Source organism: Pomacea canaliculata, linkage group LG5 (assembly GCF_003073045.1).
Source record: "Pomacea canaliculata isolate SZHN2017 linkage group LG5, ASM307304v1, whole genome shotgun sequence".
Classification (NCBI taxonomy): domain Eukaryota; kingdom Metazoa; phylum Mollusca; class Gastropoda; order Architaenioglossa; family Ampullariidae; genus Pomacea; species Pomacea canaliculata.
The window spans coordinates 877,541-893,870 of record NC_037594.1 but is presented as its reverse complement, the minus strand read 5'-3'; the positions used below and the strand labels follow the sequence as shown (position 1 = coordinate 893,870).

General features: G+C 38.0%; 1 protein-coding gene across 1 annotated transcript; it reads left to right on the top strand.

Moving 5' to 3' along the window:
- Nucleotides 1-532: 532 nt before the first annotated feature.
- LOC112564504 (probable ATP-dependent RNA helicase DDX58) lies at nucleotides 533-15,813 on the top strand. The gene is made up of 15 exons (XM_025239359.1): nucleotides 533-1,032; nucleotides 1,553-1,723; nucleotides 1,930-2,322; nucleotides 2,645-2,890; nucleotides 3,644-3,894; nucleotides 4,299-4,465; nucleotides 5,055-5,253; nucleotides 5,519-5,681; nucleotides 7,670-7,765; nucleotides 9,248-9,420; nucleotides 11,593-11,734; nucleotides 11,959-12,062; nucleotides 12,405-12,534; nucleotides 13,204-13,371; nucleotides 13,774-15,813. Exons 1-15 carry the CDS (start codon nucleotides 819-821, stop codon nucleotides 14,391-14,393), a joined length of 3,237 nt encoding a protein of 1,078 aa, XP_025095144.1. The 5' UTR covers nucleotides 533-818; the 3' UTR covers nucleotides 14,394-15,813.
- Nucleotides 15,814-16,330: the final 517 nt, after the last annotated feature.

Genomic DNA, 16,330 nt, shown 5'->3' with positions numbered 1-16,330 from the left:
TGTGTCTTTACAATTGTTTAGTGGATTATCTTGTTTTAGTTTATTGTTATGATTAAATAATCCATTTTGTTTAATATTTTTTGCTGAAACAAAAATCTCGCTATTTTTTAACAAATTACTTCACGCAGTTCTATGATTATTTCAAAGTTGCACAATCTAAGAATATAAAAGTATTTGAATCACCTCGCCAAGTAAAAAGTCAAGACGCTATCAACAACAAAGAATATATAATATAGAAAACGCCGATTAAACAAATACTTTTATTGATATATGCAGGCATGATTATGTTAAGTTTGTGATGTAGCGCTTTAATTTACTTACAATACCTTTTCAACCTTCAAAATCATTAATTACTTTAAAGAAAATAAAACCGAAAGCTTGTGTAATCGCCGTCTGGAAACCGTGAAAACAAGCGTATTGTGACGTCAGAGGCCCGTATCAGGTTCTTTGACTAGATCAAATACACACATGATTTATAGATTTTGGTGTTCGCAATGATCAGTGCTGGCGCTCTGCTCGTGGTGTTGCAAGGTTATATTGTTAACTGCAACGTTCAATGCAAAGTTAATTGTAGTCGAGCGTTTGCTCTGCAGCCGGGAGATTTTTGAAAATACCCATGAAAACAGGGTATTTCGTGTAGACATGGACGTGTATAAGTTCGTGGTGTAGATGAAGTTTGAACAATTTTTGACAATACTTTGATCAGTGTGCGTCGTATCCGTGTGTCAGACAACATCAGTTTGGATTCCTGCATACAATGTATAATTTGAGCTACGCCACGAAAATAAAGGAAACACATTGAACAAGCTTTTAACAAAATGGATCAGGATGGTGATGCGGTTGAGTACCTTGCTATGGACGCCGCTTGTACAAGTCATTGTAGTGCCCCAGATGCAAAAACACACGACGAAGAGTACGAGGCGAAAATACGAATGGTTATACAATCATTTGAGCCATATTTTGATCTGCTTGAGTTCATACCTACACGAATACTGCCATTCATGCAACTACCTCAAGGTGTTTCATTTCCAGGTAAATAAAAACTTTTATACTTAGATACATATTTAAGAACTTTTAGTCATTGTTTTTCACTAACTGAAACTTGATTATCCCCAAACCTATTTGGTACAACATACTTTTGGAGGGCTTACAACACTATGAGACTTTTGACAAGCTGGATATAAAAGTGGTTAGAATTAGGGTTAGAGCGTGGGTTATAGTTAAGGTTATAGTCAGGATATGCTATAGGTTTAGAGCTAGGATTTTTTCTTTCTAGCTGTACATTAGAAATATTATGTGTTGGATAAAGGTTAGCTTTTTTTAAGTGTAACAACTAACGTTAAGGCATCGACATAGCCCTCCTAAAGAATATATATAGGTCCCCAACAATTTCTAAAATTTAGTTTAAATTAGTTCTATGTTATGCAGTACTTTTCTTATTTTTCTCTGCATCTCTGTTCCTCTGCATATTCATTCACTTATTTGCTTCTTTCAATGATCAGTTTTAATCATTTTCATAGTATTGTTTAAATGTTTTATTTTATTTTGCCAGGGAGTACTGTGCTGAAAACAATTTTCAGCCAGGAAGAGAAAAAAGACTATAAAAAGGCAGCAGCAACCTTCATACAAGCATTGCTAAGCAGCAGTGCTCCATCAGGAGTAATACACAGCTTCCTTGAAGCTCTTTACACAGCCAATGATTCTCCAGAGAAGCCTAATAATGGTAGATGTAAAATCTTAAGCTTGCTGTTTTATTAAGTGACATATAAATGGAACCCCTGTGGTTGAGTTTTATTCAGCTTGTGTTTAGTTAGGAGTAAATAATTTAACATTTTCCTTCATAGATATTCTGTGTTTGCTATATTATTGTCTATATTTGCTTCACTGAGAGATATGAGATTATACTTTTATTATGAATTTTGTCATCAGATGCTTGGATTGTTCATGACATCTTGCAAGTTGCCTGCTTTTGTCTTCCATTACAAGAAACATTTTTGAAACTCGTGGATGAGGACCTTGTCAATATTGATTTATTACTGAGACACCCAGGTTTCAGCAACCTGCAGGAATTACAGATGTGGACTCTTAAATTTCTTGATGAAAAAGGAGGTCATTATGCAGCCATGTTTTTACTGGTCAGTCTTTATGCTATGCTGGTTAAAAATTTGTATCAGCTTTGCCAGAAAGCGTCAGCAGAAAGTGCAGGGCTTTTTTCTGCAATGCCTGTTTGGATTCAACACTTAGTGGATGCTTTGCACCATCAAGTTGGAGACAAAAACCTGTCAAACCTTGGGCTGCCCAAATCATGGAGTGCACTTTATGGTCAGTGTTATATGATGCCACTGCTAGTGCATCAACAGTTTACTTGGCTGAAAAGGAAATTAGAGGGAGGGCTCAAGGTCAGACTTGGCAGACTACATTTTTAAGAGTGGGCTGAGAAGGCTGCATTGTGATACTTTTTTCCCTGTTCCTAGCAGAAGACTACTATTTTATTTGTAAGACTTTGAGGGAGTAGAAGGTAGCTGTAGTATACATGCAATGTAAGAGTGATAAACACATGACTCATGCCTTTGCATACAATTTAACATCAAGTGTTCCTGATATTGTGTTATATTTTATGTGGGTTTTTTGTTTTTTTTTGCAGAGGAGCTTTCCTTTCAGAAAAGGGCTCGACCAAGAGAAGAAGCAGCTGGTGAAAATGATGAGTGTGCTGCTAATGTAGATGTAGGATCCACACCAGTGACAACTGGGAAAGCCCTTCTGATGACTGATAAAAACAAGCACATTCATGCCTTTCTTAATGATACTGGAACCCTGAATGTAGCAAACTTAAGTGGTTATCTCAATACAGAGATTGTTGAACACTCTTTTGAGCATCAGAGAACCAGAGGTATCAATGTAGAGAAACTATTTCTCTAGGTATTAGAGGTTTTTTTTCTTCTGAGATTGATTCTAGACACAATACATTGAACTTTTTAAGCATCTGCCAAACTAACTGCACTACAACTAATTAGTAAAGCAACTGATCTATATGTATATTTGAAGCCAAAGAGAATTGCAATCTATAATACAATATTTCACTAAACATTTTACTCTATCTTACATTAGTGTATGAATTATATAAATACATATACGCATATGCTGCTCACTCTCTCTCTCTCATACACACAGAAAATACATTTAAAAAGAACTCTTTCAATATCTGTGAGACAAACCACATTGCAGTTTATTGGTAATACCATCTATTCTACAAAATTGCTTGACTGCATCTTACATTAGGGTAACATTTATATACTTACACATATACACTCACTATCTTTCTCTTTTACATGCACACACATATATTCTTATATTATCAAATAGTAGCTAATAGTGTTAATATTCTGATTAGAACAAACTTGGTTGTCGGGGGAAATCATCAACCCTACATGGAGAACAGACATGTGGAAAAAGATATTGATTGATTGCTGTATTAGCATCAGCTTGCGTTAAACAGTTTCTTCAATTTTTATTTTCTTTTTGATATTTGTTTCTAATTATTTAGGTTAGAAACTTAAATGACCTTTCCTAATGCTTAATGTTACATTGAGTGTTTTTAAACGTGTATCACTCTTCATTTCTTGCTATTAACATTTTATTTCAGTGCCAGCAAAGCACTCAGATGACAGTGGCTCTGTTGTGACATTTCTGTCAAATGAAGACAACTTAATGGTTTCTACGAATGACATGATAAGAGAGGGCTCTGTGATATCATTCCCTGCTGGCCCTGCAGGTGAGATCACTCTGCGAGAATATCAAGAGGAGCTTCTGTCTTCTGCTCGTAGGGGAAAGAACTGCCTCATACTTCTTCCTACAGGGACAGGAAAAACATTTGTCATCCTAAAGTACATTGAGGTAAATCTAAAGATAATTTCATGTAATACATTGAGGTAAACCTCAAGATACAAGAAAGATAATTTTAAAAAATAAATTGAACTTTTAAATAATTTTGACTGATCAGAATAAAAACAAGACAACAACATAAAAGACAACAGACCTAAGACATAAAACATATCACTCAAGTCTGTGTAGTGCAAAGGAGAAGCTTGTCACTCCGATGGCACTGGTACCTTTTCTTGTATTGGCGGTAAACTGGAACTTCATGTTTGTGGTTTGTGTTCCATGATGTGCTATTCTGTATATTGTGAGATCCAGTAAACTGCATTGGTATGATGGTGGAAATTACTGTGGCACATCATTGGTAGCTTTCCTATATAAAATATAAAGATGCTGTGAACATTTTTTGTGGGTCTGCTCAGGAAATTCTGTCCAGGGGAGGAATGGATCGCATCTTATTTGTAGCACCAAAAGTGAGACTTGTACAGCAGCAGTACAAAAGATTCCAGAAATATTTAGCAAACAACACATATTTTCGGTGTGGAAGTTCAAGAAGTAACAATGCTGCTTTCTCACAGCTTCTAGATGAGTAAGTTCTTGGGTATATTTTCCTTCACACTTTTTCTTGCTTATTTGTTTTAATAATAAAATATTATTCATGTTAGTAATAATAATATAATTTTTGAAATGCATTTCCCATGTGGATGCAAGCTCTATGCGCTTCACATAAAAAAAACAACAAACACCTGACAGTCAACCATACAAGAATCATAAGCATCAGCAAATGGAAAATATGAACTAAGTGTGTGTGGATGAAGATGAAGAAGTGAGGAGTGAGCGAAAGAGTATGCTTGAGTATATGAGTATATGGATTTTCAAAACTTTGGGTGTAGACAGAGTTCAAAGAGAAAGGGGCAGATAATTCCAAATAGTAGGGCCTGAGAAGGAACCAAATTTCTCCCTTTTGATATGTGGCACAGAGAGGATGGCAACACAAGCATACTATAGAGACCAACTCAGGTGGTAAGGCATCAGTATTAGTAGGGGTTCTCAACTGTTAACTTAAAGTTTGAGCTTGCATTTGATTAAGGTACTTCTTAATCTGTCAAAATGTAATGTTAAATGTAAGAACGTTTCAAACTGCACTCGCATGTGTATGTTTGATCTACCTTTTCCAGCTACCATATCTTTGTCATGACACCTATGTGCCTAGTAGAGGCCATCGAAGCGAAAGAGGTTCGTATCACTGACTTTTCACTCATAATTCTTGATGAATGCCATAACACTCAAGGAGATCATCCTTATCAGAAGCTCATGAACATCTACATGGATTCCAAATTTACAAATGACAGGAGAGATGTAGCCTGCCTTCCACAGGTGAGATGCATGTTTTCCTTCAGATATTTCAAAAAATGTTTGATTCACAGTGATTTATATTTACCTGCAAGATTTTGAAGCTGTGCTTATCCATTTTACTTAGACTGCTTTTTATTTTTTTTTCTGTCAATAAAAGCATATTTTTGTTTATTTGCATTTATTTCAGACAGTTTTATTTGCTCACAGTGTTTTGGAATGTGTCCATTTTAAGTATCTAAGGTAAAGATTTAGCATTCATTGATTGTGGCTATGTTGCTCTGTGAAGATAGTGGGACTGACTGCAAGTCCAGGTGTCGGAAAGGGGGGAAACCTTGAGACAGCTTTGGCGCATTTAAGACAGCTGTGCATTAGTCTGGATGTGCAGATGATCTGCACTGTCAAGACACACAAAGAGGAATTGGAACGATATGTCAGTGAGCCCTCTCATGGTGAGTCCCAGCCGTTGGGTATGATGGGACATTGCATGTCTATTTTTTCCTTTAAATAGTACATTTCCTGCTGAATCTATTTGAATACAGGGTAATTGAACTCACATTGACATATTGTCTGTGCTGCATACCACATCTGAATACAAGCTGATAGTGGTGCCTTCATTTCACCTTCACCTTCACTTTCACTTCACTTCACTGACATCAATGCCAGTTTCTGTTCAGTTGCATTGTTATCATGCTACATCTTAGCTCTGAAATTCTCTACCATATTTCTTTAGACACAGTACCTACAGTTTCTTTTTTAAGCAGTCCTCTCCCAGCCATCCAAAGCACTGTTAATTTTATAAATGAAGAACCCGATATGTAATGAATGAATAATTTCATTTTTTAACGTAAAACACTGAGCTTTGGCTTTTTTAACTGGTGGGATCATCATCATCAGCATTGTCACAGGTGAGTAGATCAAAACTTCAGACATGCATAATCTTTTAACATCAGAACATTATATATATAGTTTCCTGGATGAATCTTACCCTTCTTAAATTATTTATTATTATAATCATCATCAACATTGTCACAAACAAGTAGCACCCAGATGTTAAGATGCATTCTATAGTCACTGAAGGTGGATATCTCCTGCCAAAAGCAGAGGCTCAACAACATGTTCAACACAGTGTTGTCAAATCAGAGCACGGGTGAACACATCAGCTCACTTTTCAAAGCACAAAGATACATGCTACTCAGGGTTATGCAGGTGGGTTCATGCAGTATTTCTTGATTTAGTTCACAATAATGAAGCGCTTAAATTACATTTGCTGTTTGTAAGGAATCTTAACTCAGAAGGGTAATGGTAACAAATCTCTCCACTAATAATAAACTTATTACAAGGCATGAATGAGCCTTAAAGGTAACACAAACCCTAACCCTAACCCTTTATCACAAAATCCACATGTCCATAATTTTCACTCATCCATCTGAGCAATAATATCAACATACTTAAACCTCTCATAATCACAATTCTTTATTTATTCATCTCTAAATAATAATATAAAATGGTTTTTCCTCGGTTGGAGGCAGTTGAAGCACATGATTCAGAGGCTATGACAGTATATATTGCAAGCACCATGACTGATTTCTGAATGCTCACCAGATCAGAGATTTTCCCATTCCTGCAGTTAGTGAATACGTTCATCATTTACAGCTTTTTAATCCTTTGTACTGACCTATGGTAGTAAAGTCCTTCCCTTTTTATTTAGAACAGCATATTGTCGCGTGTCGCATGCTGGCTCAGCCTGTTGCGTCAATAAAGTTTGACGTAATTTTGTTTGGTGACTTTTTTTTTTTTTTTTTTTTTTTGATCGGGGAGGAGAGAGAGAGAAGGAGAACCATCATGGAGGAAAGTTTGACTGTGTGATCACCGTCGAAGAGACGGAGACTTGTTAGTGACTACCGTTGAAGAAACGGTGGTGGCTGTTACCGCTGAAGTTTTAACTGTGTGGTGATTATCGTACCGCGGAGGAAAGTTTGACTGTGTGATTACCGTCGAAGAGACGGAGACTTGTTAGTGACTACCGTTGAAGGAACGGTAGTGGCTGTTGCCGCTGAGGAAGCCTGAACTTGGTTGTCACGGGGGTTCTGTTGCGGGAACGGAACTGTCTGGAGTTGTGGGTGGGGTCGGTTGGCGTCCGGTTGGGAGGCGTTTGTTTTTTGTTTTTTGTTTTGTTTTTGTTTTGTTTTTTTGGGGGGTTTGTTTTTTATTTTGTTTTCATTAAATATATATTTGTAGCGTCGTTTCGTGTGCGTGTTGGTTTGTTCGGCGCTGGGAGCGGCTGGATTCGTCGCTACACGCGACACATATAGTATGTCAAGTTTGGGTCTGACAGACTGGGTTGTGGCAGTGCATTCATCATTATGAAGTTCTTGTTTTTGATGCTGTTATTGTTCTTTTTTCTGATTAATTTTGTACTTTTTTTTTTTAAATTCAGAAATTCACAGATGTTCTGAGCGCAAGAAAGATGGCTTTAAAAATGAACTGGAAAGCATGATGGAGGCTATTGAAAACGAGATGCGAAAATGGGTTTGTGAGTATCCAGGAGTATGTAGAACAATTGTACACTTTTTAACCTGTGCACCACCTATTTGTGTTAGGCAGACCTAACATCTGTTTAATGTACCTGACAACTGGTTAATGTAACTCTTCCTGCCTCAGGATACACACTTGTGTAAAATCTCACATGTACACATTCTTTTTATTGATTTTTCTTCTGCATTTAATTTATACAGCCCCATCTGTTAGCTCTGAAACTTCTTAAACTTGATGTAAGCCCCAAACTCATCCTATGGATTGTTAACTTTCTGGTAAAACGTTCCCAGACAGTCTGTTTCCAGCATGCATTCTCCTCTTCCAGAAATACATCTGTTGGGAGCCCTCAGGGTACATGTCTCTCGCCTGTAATCTTCACCCTCTATACCAATGACTGTCGTGGCACTGATTCGTCTCTCTTGATAAAATACTCTGATGATACTGCTCTCCTAGACCTCTCAAACTCACACTCTGCCTATGGTGATGCAGTAGATAAATTTAATAAATGGTGTAAAGAAAACTATCTTGATCTAAATGTAAAGAAAACAAAAGAGCTGGTGATTGATTTCAGACGCAAGAGCACTGTTATCCCTGACCTATACATTGATGGTGCCAAGGTTGAACGGGTTGATCAGTACAAATATCTAGGAACTGTGATCGATGACAAACTCACTTTTAACACCAACACAGAGGTTATTCACAAGAAATGTCAATCTAGATTGTACTGTTTACAAAAACTCCGTTCCCTGAATGTCAACAAAAAGGTTTTAAGTGCTTTTTATAGATGTTTTCTTGAGTCTGTGTTGACATTTGGATTTTTTATGTTGGTATGGAGGATTGAGAGCTAGTAATAGGAATGTGTTAGATAGAGTTGTGAGTGTGAGCGGGAGGGTGATTGGGGAGAAGCAGGAGTGTCTGAGTGAGTTGTATGAGAGGCGAGTAGTACGGAAAGCGAAAGTGATTGTGAAAGATAGTACACATGTTTTAGCACAGTATTATAACCTTCTTCCGTCCAAGAGACGTTTTAATGTTCCTAGAGCTTCCACTGCCCGTTCTAGGAATAGTTTTATAAACAAGTCTGTTGTCTTACTGAACAAGTGTTGTAAGGATTTGTGAGTGTGTGGGTGTGGGTGTGTGTTTTTGTGAATATAGTTTTAGTGATGTTTCTTATTTAGTTTAGTTATTTACATGGACTGTAGGTGTTTGTGTGAGATGATAGTTTGAGTGGAATTAAGTTGTTATTAAGTTTTTATTATAAGTTTTTATTATAAGCCAGTTGTTTTACCATGTCTTGTAATTTCTCCTCGTGAGATAATAAAGTTAAATTGAATTGAATTGATAAACAATTATACTGTCTTTTATTTTGTCAGAAAATTAAATTTAAAGATAATTAAAGATAAGAAAGAAACTGTGTAGGTATAGCTTAATATGCATTAATCAAGGACAACTGTCTTCCTGTAAGCACTTGTTCTACTTTCAGCATTGGAAAAAGAAAATTCTCCTTCTTGTGAGTCTTTGAAACTTCCTCCAGCATCAAAGCGGGGTAAACAATATTATACACAGTGGGTGTGTGAACTACAAAGTAATCTGGTCAGCCTTGTTCAGAATAAAGATAACTATGCCAAGATCTATGCCTCAGCTGAGATGCTAAAGGTAAGTACTAAAGGTAAAACAGAAAAAAATAAAGATCTTTTCTTAGTACGTTAGGTCTGAAAAACACTGATAATGCCAGCCACTCTAGACTTGCCCCAACTTTTGAATTAACTCCTGCATGCTCTGCCTTCTGTAGCTGTCATGACCAATGATATTGTGACTGTTGAGTAGTCTGTGTGAGAAATGTTTGCAGGAAGGGTTACTTTGCCTGACTGTGGACAAACAATATTTCTAGCAGCACTAAGTCGATCGATTTCAATGGAAAAACTAGTAGAATGACGAACCCAGGATCCCTGCAGCTCCGATTCAAGGTACCCTTAAAGGACTTGAGAACAGACAACCAGCAATTTGAGAGCACTGCTTAGTCTCACCAGATGCTTTGTCACAGGACTTAGTTTTGATATGTGTTTTGAGTCGTGCCTGCCATTGCAGGCTGCCTTTTGTCCTTCATAAATGAGTTTGTGTGTGTGTGAATGCATGAGTGCGATGGGCTGCTTAATCCTGTCTGGCTTAGATGTGAGAACTGCACGTATTAGTCTGCTGAATGCACAGTCAAATATAAATTTATAATGTTGCTTCCTGATGGTATAGCTGCTGTAATGAAGTGCAGATCTGAACAGTTTAAATCTAACATCTTGAACTGAAAAAGCAACACCGGAATCAAGGCATCTGTTGTACTATCACTCCATATGACTATCATTTCATAATTCAATCTTGTCACCCTTTGAAGAAACATGCTGTAAAAGTGCTATTTTTATTGTCATTATTATTATTATCAAACTGTATCATGACAAGAGATAAATATCTTGGATAAAATCTTTGCATTCAACCACATGGGAAGTAGCCTACAACTACTAAAGAACAGCAACATTAATATTTGTACTAAAGTAAGTAACAAAGATCAATACCAAAATGAAGAAAATGTCATTCAGTACATTCATGCAAATGTTAATTTTTAAAAAAGTTATGAATGACAGATATTGCCATCTAGGTGCATGTTACGCTGTTCTAAGAAGTTGTCATAGTATCAGGCAATAAATGTATCCAAAGCTACACCATGGCCCACTGATAGAGAGTGCAGTTCAGTGTCATCTGAGAATTTGATGAGATATTGACCCTCATTGTTACTGCGACAACTGTTGGTTTACAAAATAAAGAGAAGCAGGAATAAAACAGCCTTGAGGTGAGCAAGTGCATGTTGTGACTGAGTCAGAAAAGTGCCATTGACAAGTACCCGTTGCTGCCTGTCAACCAAAAAGTGAATGATCCATGACACTTGATGATGGTCACGGGAAAACTCATCAAGGAGTCTTCTAGCTAGGATATGTGGTTGAAAGGTGTTGAAGGATGATGAGGTCAGCAAACAGTAGTTGTGCATGGGCTTGTGGATTCTCGCGGTGTTTGAGCAAAGTTCACAGTTTAGCATCATCAGCATGTCATTTGGACTGGTGTGCAAATTGCATGGGGTCAAGACAACTGTTAGTGGCTTTTAGAACCAATGCTTTGATGATTTCTCCAATAGATACTTTTATGACGAACGATGTTAAGGCCACTGGTCTAAACTTACTGAACTGAAGATTCATTATTATTAAATGTTTATAATTAGTACAATGTAAAGCCAGAAAGGCCAACTGCGTACTTGGAATCTGCACTATAAAAGCAAGCTTTATTATTAAACTGTTTAATTGAATACTTTCTATTGACTAGACAGAATACCCTGCTTACCCAGCCTTGCAATAATTGTGTTGTCTTTGAATTATTGCCTCATTTGCATGGCAGGGACAAGAGAATTGCTCTACAAGAAGCCATTAATGTCTAGGCTCAACCCTTGTTGGGCAGAGCAAGAGGCAGGGTTACTAGCATATAGTAGGCTTACAGCCCAAGAAATTCCAGCATTAGCATCGTCAGTGGCTAGTCTTACCCAGCAACAATTGTCTTTCCAAGCTTCCAAGTCAATCACAACAGTGCATCTCCTTATTCATGAACTGGCCCTTTTAAGTATACAAATAGTTCACTGTGTTTAAATGTTTCCTAATGTGGTTGTAACAGATTATTTGTGCCAGAGCAGAACAACTGATATGCAATCTACTTCCAGAAAAAGCCTATCACTGTGGCTTTAACTAGCCTATGGCCTTATCAACTTTAAAGTTTATGCTTATCTTCATCATATAGATGTGTCAGAGAGCTCTACTTCTGAATGAAGACTGCGAATCTCAGTATGCCTTGGATTTTCTTAATAGCTACATCATCAGCATGCAAATGGAAAAGCCTCATCTTCAGGATATTGATAAGTGGCTGTTACAACAATTCAAAGGTAACTTAATTTCTTTTTTTTATTTGTAATCTCTAATTGCACATGTGTCTAATTATTAACATACATGATCATGATGCTTAAAAGTTTATGACACCAGAGAATCTACATATGTTTCAGTGTGTGGGTGCCTGTACAGATGTGGTTATGTTTATATTTGCTTAAGAATTCTGCTGGGCACCTTATCATGATAGACTGATGTCAGATGTCATTCTATTGTTTGACAGCACGTGAAACAGATTTTGTCAGGGCAAGCAGGGACAAAGATGACTTCAATCCCAAGCTGAAAATGTTGGAAGAGATCTTGCTTGATGTTTTGGAGAGAGACGGGGTAATTAGCTTTGTAGTCATGTCTCAGTCATGGCTTTGCAGTCTACACCGCCTGAAAAATGGCTTCATTTAAAACAATAAGCTCAAAACATATTTCACTGGTGTGGCCCTATGCTTCTCGAGGAGTAACAAAGAATAAACTATATATTTCATTGGAATCCTGTACTTTCTTATTTTCAAACTTTTGTAATGCTTCTTTGTAGATATAGGTAAGAGACTCTTAGCTGGCCAAGCCTATCTAACGGCAACTTTTATCATTTTACATTCAACAGATATGGTACATATGACGATGACCTGCTAATGGTGTTGATGTGAGTCGATTATGTTTTCATTTTCTTGATAGAATGCAGCGGCTTGCATGGTGTTTGTGAAGACCCTGGACCTGGTGGAGGCGATTATAAGCTGGATGGAAAAGCATCCAGTCCTGATGCAACTGTCACCTGGGCGTATCATCGGGTGCAATGCAGATGATGGTATGATCCTGGGGAACGTTGGGGTGTTAATAATGGGTTGGCTATGACGTGGATAGGGAGGGTTTAAATGAGATGTGGCTATAACTATAGATCATACTGGTTTTAACAAGGCATAGAGGATACAGCCTATAGATCATAATGGGTCTTAATGGGTTTTAGACATGATCTCGGACTACATTAGGCTGCATCTTTAAGTGATTTCAAACAGCAGTTTTAAGACGACTTTCAGACACTCCTCAGTGCACTGTAAAAATATCATAAACTCAATAGGGATATGCCTATGACTAGTGGATGAGACTGAGTCTCCCTGGGATATATTACCATCTCTGGATAAAGGGGAGTTTTAATAGTTTTAATCTGTGGGTGAAATAATGGACCTGTTATTAATGCCTAAAGTGTAATATTACTATTGATAAAGGGATTTATTAAGGATTTATACCAGTGGTGCTCAACCTTTTCTCGCCCGAGGGCCGCACTGGACACGATATGTGTCTCATGGGCCAGAACATGGCTGTTTTGCCAAAATCATGACGTTTAAAATGAAATCATGTTGTGTCTGGTTAAAATGAGTAGGCCGGATGTGGCCCGCAGGTCGTAGGTTGGGCATCCCTGATTTACAATTAATAAGCAGGCTGTTTGAAAATGAAAAGCTTTAATTTTCTGCAAAAGGAATGTCCAAGTCTGGCTTCAGCGATGTCATGGCCAAATTTAACAGCGGTATCCACAAAGCTGTTGTGTGCACATCAGCTGCTGAAGAGGGGCTAGACTTCCAGGCCTGCAACGTCGTGGTACGGTACAACTATGTCACCAATGTGATCGCCATGATACAAACTCGTGGTAAGGCATCCTTCACACTTTGCCCAGTTTGTGAGTTGTGATGGTACCTCTCACCCAGAGCGTGTGAGCTGCTAGTATATATGGCCTGTGAGTATGTGCGTGTGTATTGTGAGCATAGAGTGTGCATAGTGAGTGTCGATTGTATTGAGAATGTAAGCGTAAATGGACTGTTAACTTTAGTGTATAGCTATGGTAAACTCAGAGCACAGTCTGGTTTGACTGCTAAATAAGTCAGCTGAGACCTACAACTTGATGCTTAAGTATCTTGCAATCGCTTGATGAGAGCAAACACAACTGTAAATTTTGGATAATATGGCGTTACCAAATAAATGTGTAGCGATAAAAGGGAATAAAATTGTGTATACTGCAGACAATTTTGCACATACCCACTGACTTTCCCAGGTCGTGCGCGCCATATGGACAGCCAGTACTGTGTGTTGGGCGGTGCCACAGGGGCCAGCGCCGATAAGGAGCAAGAGAACCTGGAAAATGAGCGGCTGATGGAACAGGCAGTGCTGAGGATCCAGAGTGACATAGAGACGAACCCCAATGAGTTTGCACAAGAGACAGAGCGCCGGCAGCGAGACCAGTGGGAGGAGAGACTGAAGCGCAAACGGCAAGTGGAGGAGGAGCGACAGGAGCAGGGTTTCTACACCAAAAAATACAAGCTGCTTTGCCAAAAGTGCCAGGAGTTTGCGTGCAACTCCGATGACATCAGAGTTATCGAGAACAACTGTCACATAGTGGTGAACGAAAACTTTGCAGATAAGTGGGACAAAGTTAATGAGAGTTCCATGAGAAAAGTCATTAGTCGTTACATCGTTATCTTGGCTGACGTTATCTGTATGAAATGTTCCCAACACTGGGGTGTTGTGGTCCGCCATGTGCCCAGTGGCCGGCAATACCCAACCTTGAAGCTAGAAAATTTTATCATCCAAGAGACAGATACTGGTAATAAGTTGCCAAATAAAAGAAAATGGTCAAAGGCGCCATTTCATGTCCCCTGTCTTACAGAGGAGTAAAACATTTATTTCGGAGGAACTTTGTATAGTTGTATGTGGGGCTGGATTGAAGACGTACCTAGGCTTAAGTTTGCTTTTTTAATGCATGCATGAAGATTTTATTCCCTAGGCTGGCTAGCTAATCTATCAAGTTTTCAGTCTCTGGAATGCATTTCCAGTTTTGCAACAAAATTAAGGCAATAGTGGTGGGGACAGCCTGGTGGTTAGCATGTTTGACCAAAGTAGATCACCAGCGGAAAGCTTGCCTGGACATGTGACTGGAGAACTGTCTGCTACCCATCCACTAAGAATACTTTGAAAGGGCACTGGTTTGACTAGTAAGGTAAAAGGCAACAGAAAGAGAGGATTGGATTCTGCTTTTCCAGTATCAGAACCCAAACACAGTTCATTACCTCTCTAGGCAATAGGCCAGAGACCATATAATATTATATTCGTCTGTCTGTCATATTACAAAATAAGAATCAGTTGTCAAGAATGCAAGAGGATCTATATCTGTGGGGTTCATGCTTGCAGCTGATCTGCAAGAGCTGGCACAAATAAAATCACCTATTTATAGCACACTTCATTTTGGAACAGAAGGTCCGTTATTCAGGCCAGTGGCTTGAAAACTCCTTTTGATCATCCAGCAGATGATAACTTCCTGATTTTTCTCCTGCTTTATCTGGGAAGGAAGTTAGTGGTCAAAGGTGAGGACTGGACTGTTTCTTGTCCTAGACATGGTGAATCACTTACAAGTCACTGCTCTTAAAGACACTAGACCACTAGACTTTATTTTTACATCTAAATGTGCAATGTCCCATCCATCTTGCTAGTGAAGTGTCACTGATGTGCTGATTCACTATTGGTCAAAGTGCATTCAGAAAATGCTTTAAATCGCTATTTGTAAGACTGATTTTAGAAAAGTGCATCTCAAAGGCTGCTGACTTCACCAGTCAGCAGGGTATTAACTCATCAAATTAACATGTCAAGCAACACTATAATGGTAAAGAACCAATTTATTTTGGTCGCTGTGACAAAGATTTTATCTTTTGGTTTCAATTTTTGTCTTAAAATGCTTCAGGTGCTGTGATAAAATGATATTAATATCCATAAGACTATTTTATTGTATGTGTCTGTAGTTTAAATGCCATTGTTTTGCTTGCATCAAAACATATTGTGTAGTGTAATATTGTGTAATAAGTGAATGTCACTTATTAATCAGTGTGAAATATGTAACTGTGTTTAACCTATGCTAACACAAAATACATGACAGCTTATAAAAGTTTGCCCTTGTCACTTATTTGGTAGTATGTGTCTTGGTAGAGTAAAGACAAAGGACTGTCAAATGTATGACTACAGCAAGATGTTTGAGGTTTTAAGCGATATTTCTATTGCGAAAAGTGTTTTGATGTTGAATAAATATTTAACCACTGTATGGTGAGTTTTGTGCTTTGTGTTTTGTCCAGGCACGTTCATTCTGGTGAATGGAGGAGAAAGATTAGTAGTGAGAAGGAGGAGGCACGATAGGTCATGGTATAAGGAAGGTGGATTTGAATTGTTGGAAGTTGAGGCAATACTGTCATTGTTGACATTATTTCCCTCAGGTTACAAGCACAAAAGTAATTGGAGTGTTGTGTGTCATTTCCTGGACTAGAGCCCCAACAACATTTAGGACATTGAAATTTTATGTCAAATTGCATAAAAGTCTTATGCTTTATCAGTATCATCCAAGAGAATAGATATATCATGCAACCATGCATTTTACTGGGCTGCCAACAGTTTATTAAAGTTCTGCTTATTCTATAAAGCATACAGTGTAAAAAGACTTCAAAAATTAAAGAGCAGAAAATCAAAAACCATATCTTTCTTGACCCTAGCCTTCATCTTCGTTTTAAATTCGATTTAAGAGGCATTTGTGAGAAACAGCTGCTGCAACAGATATACATATGCATCGCGCA

Bases quoted from the DNA above. Each gene is read 5' to 3' on its own strand.
- LOC112564504 (XM_025239359.1), top strand. From the start codon at position 819: ATGGATCAGGATGGTGATGCGGTTGAGTACCTTGCTATGGACGCCGCT. The intron at 1,724-1,929 runs GTAGATGTAAAA...TTTTGTCATCAG, and splicing joins TCCAGAGAAGCCTAATAATG to ATGCTTGGATTGTTCATGAC. The intron at 4,466-5,054 runs GTAAGTTCTTGG...TACCTTTTCCAG, and splicing joins TTCTCACAGCTTCTAGATGA to CTACCATATCTTTGTCATGA.